Here is a 2751-nt window from a genome sequence, read left to right on the forward strand (position 1 = left end):
CCTCACCCCCACCCCCCGCCACAAACCCCATATTTCCCAGATGTGTGCTTGGGGCAGGTTGCCTGCTGCAGGCTCAGGCTCCCCCCTGCTGCCATCCTCCAGGGTCTCTGCTGCCCAGGAGGTGCTACCCAGCACTGTAGGGAACAGTGGGGCCACAAAGGGAAGCTCATTACCACTGCAAGTGCCGCGCTGCCCTGGCAATGTGTTCCCTGCCTGCATGACAGCAGTGAGGGGCACAACCCTACACTGCCACCCCTGCTCCTACCAAGTGTGCAGGGGACACCTTGCCAGGGCAATGTGGAGCTCACAGCAGCAAGCAGCTTCCCTGTGTAGCCCCGCTGTGCCCTGCAGGGCTGGGTCCCACCCACTGAGCTGCAGAGGCCCGGGGGAGGGCAGCAAAGCAGGGAGCTTGAGCCTGCAGTGAGCAGCCTGCGCCCACCCCTGCCCCATGCACAGATCATGGGTCATCCCTGCACCACCCCCAGGAGTGTGTGCAGCAGCAGAAAGCTGGCCCCACCCACCCCACCCTCCAGACGAGCTGCCTGTGGCCCCGTCCCACTTTGCCTGACCACCTTCCTCCCACTCCCTCCCAGCCCCTTGCAGGCTGGAAATCTGCCAGCCTGCAGACAGCAATTTGCAAAACTGCAAAATCTGCAGGTTTCTCCATTCATAGTTTCATAGTTGGTAGGGTCGGAAGGGACCAGAGCAGATCATCAAGTCCAACCCCCTGACATGGCAGAAAAGAGTACTGGGGTCATATGACCCCAGCCAGGTGTTTATCCAGCCTCCTTTTAAAGACCCCCAGGGTAGGAGCCAGCACCACTTCTCTTGGAAGTTGGTTCCAGATCCTAGCCGCCCTGACTGTGAAGTAGCGCCTCCTTATGTTTAGCCTGAATCTACCCTCTGCTAGCTTGTGACCGTTATTTTTTGTCACTCCTGGCAGTGCTCAGGGGAACAGGGACTCCCCCAATGCCTGCTGGTCCCCCCGACTAGTTTGTAAATGGCCACTAGATCCCCCTCAGCCTTCTCTTGTGGAGGCTGAACAGGTTCAGGTCCCTTAGCCTCTCCTCGTAGGGCCTGCCCTGCTGACCCCTGATCATGCAAGTGGCTCTCCTCTGGACCCTCTCCATGCTGTCCACATCCCTCCTGAAGTGCGGTGCCCAGAACTGGATGCAGTACTCCAACTGCGGACCTGACCAGTAGAGGGGGAGGATCACCCCCTTGGACCTGCTTGAGATGCATCTGTGGATGCATGACAAGGTGCGGTTGGCCTTCCTGACGGCGTCCCCACACTGTCAGCCCATGTTCATATTGGCCTCAAAAATGACTCCAAGATCCTTCTCTGCCTCTGCACTGATGAGAAGGGAGTTCCCCAGCGTGTATGTATGCTGCTGGTTCTTCCCCACAAGGTGCAGTACCTTGCACTTGTCAGTGTTGAAACCCATCCTGTTCTCATCTGCCCACCCCCGTAACCTGTCTAGATCTGATTTCAGCCTATTCTTCCCTTCTAGCGTGCCCACTTCTCCCCATATCTTAAAATGAGAAATCCATGTTTTCGGTGGGTAAAGGGGAAAATCCCCATTTTTCTCCGTTTTCCCGTGGGAAACGGAAAACCCAGATCAGCGTTGATCAGAAACTGGTTTAAACTGTAACAAAATAGAAGTTCAGTGCACATAAACCAGCTTCAAAATGTTTAAGATAAACCTGGCTGAATGTAGTATCAGACTTAACTAATTTAGGTCAAACCGATTTATGAATCTTCTGCTCCAGACCCCTTCTTGGCTCAAGTTAAATCAGAGTCCCCCCCACCATCCCAGCATGCTTTGTATCCCTGGGCTGGGCTGGGCTGGCCTGTGCTGTCTGCCCCAGAAAGCAGGGCTGCCCCTTCCCCTCTGCTCCCTAGCTAGAGGAGTGAGGGCTGGCTCACTGGACAGCTCAATGCCCCCCACCCCTCCCCCTAGGAACACTCCTGCTGGAGTCTTGGGCCAGGGAGGGTGGGGGTTAAAACTTCCCTTCCCATGAGTACGGAGCTGCCCTGCCGTTCTTACTTAGTGCTGGCTGAGACTGTGGACTACAAATTCCAGAGGCACCTAGTAGCAGAGATAGGAAGTGATGAGCAACCCTGCAGAGTCCTGCTGCTGTGATTCTGGACTGCAAATCCCAGACACCGTAGGGGCAGCAGGAAGAGAAAGCAAACACAGCCCACACTGGCTATGTTCCAGAGAGCCATGCTGTAGCACCCCCTGGCTTTTGGCTTGACCACTGCAGGCATGTGGCTGCATTTCCTGAATCAAAAGTGAATGTCAGTTCATTTGCTTATTGGTTCACAATCTTTGCAGCTTAAACTAACCTGCAAAGACTGATTCAATTCAGCCTCAGGCTTTTTGACTGTCTTGTACTTAGCCCATGGCAACAATATCACTTTATGCTATCTAAGCCATTTAAACAGCTGCCTACCTTAGCTATGGGCACCTTAAATGGTTTTGATTATAAACATATTTTGAAAAGGTAACTGCTTGAATTCTAGCACAAAGAGCTGGATTCCAAGGCCTAAAAACTCTCCCAAACTTTCCTATATACTAGAGGTGAATCAATATTTTGGTTGCATATCAGATCAGCACTGACAAAAAGAAAATTAACATTATCAGCTATTGACTTTTTTTGGTTGGTGTAGCCAATAATGTCACCAATAAATACAATATGCCTTCTGGCCAGGGCCTCCAGATGTCGTGTGCAGCTGCACGCAGGAAT

General features: G+C 53.0%; 1 protein-coding gene across 1 annotated transcript in view; it reads right to left on the reverse strand.

The window, feature by feature from the left end:
* LDLRAD3 (low density lipoprotein receptor class A domain containing 3) overlaps positions 1 to 2751 on the reverse strand; it is a 148913-nt gene that overhangs the window by 137664 nt on the left and 8498 nt on the right. The window contains exon 3 of the mRNA XM_014526969.2: positions 1281 to 1283. Within this exon, the coding sequence (XP_014382455.1) occupies positions 1281 to 1283 (3 nt within the window). The remainder of the gene's footprint in view (positions 1 to 1280; positions 1284 to 2751) is intronic.

The sequence above is a fragment of the Alligator sinensis genome, unplaced genomic scaffold, assembly GCF_000455745.1.
Source record: "Alligator sinensis unplaced genomic scaffold, ASM45574v1 scaffold442_1, whole genome shotgun sequence".
Taxonomy (NCBI): domain Eukaryota; kingdom Metazoa; phylum Chordata; order Crocodylia; family Alligatoridae; genus Alligator; species Alligator sinensis.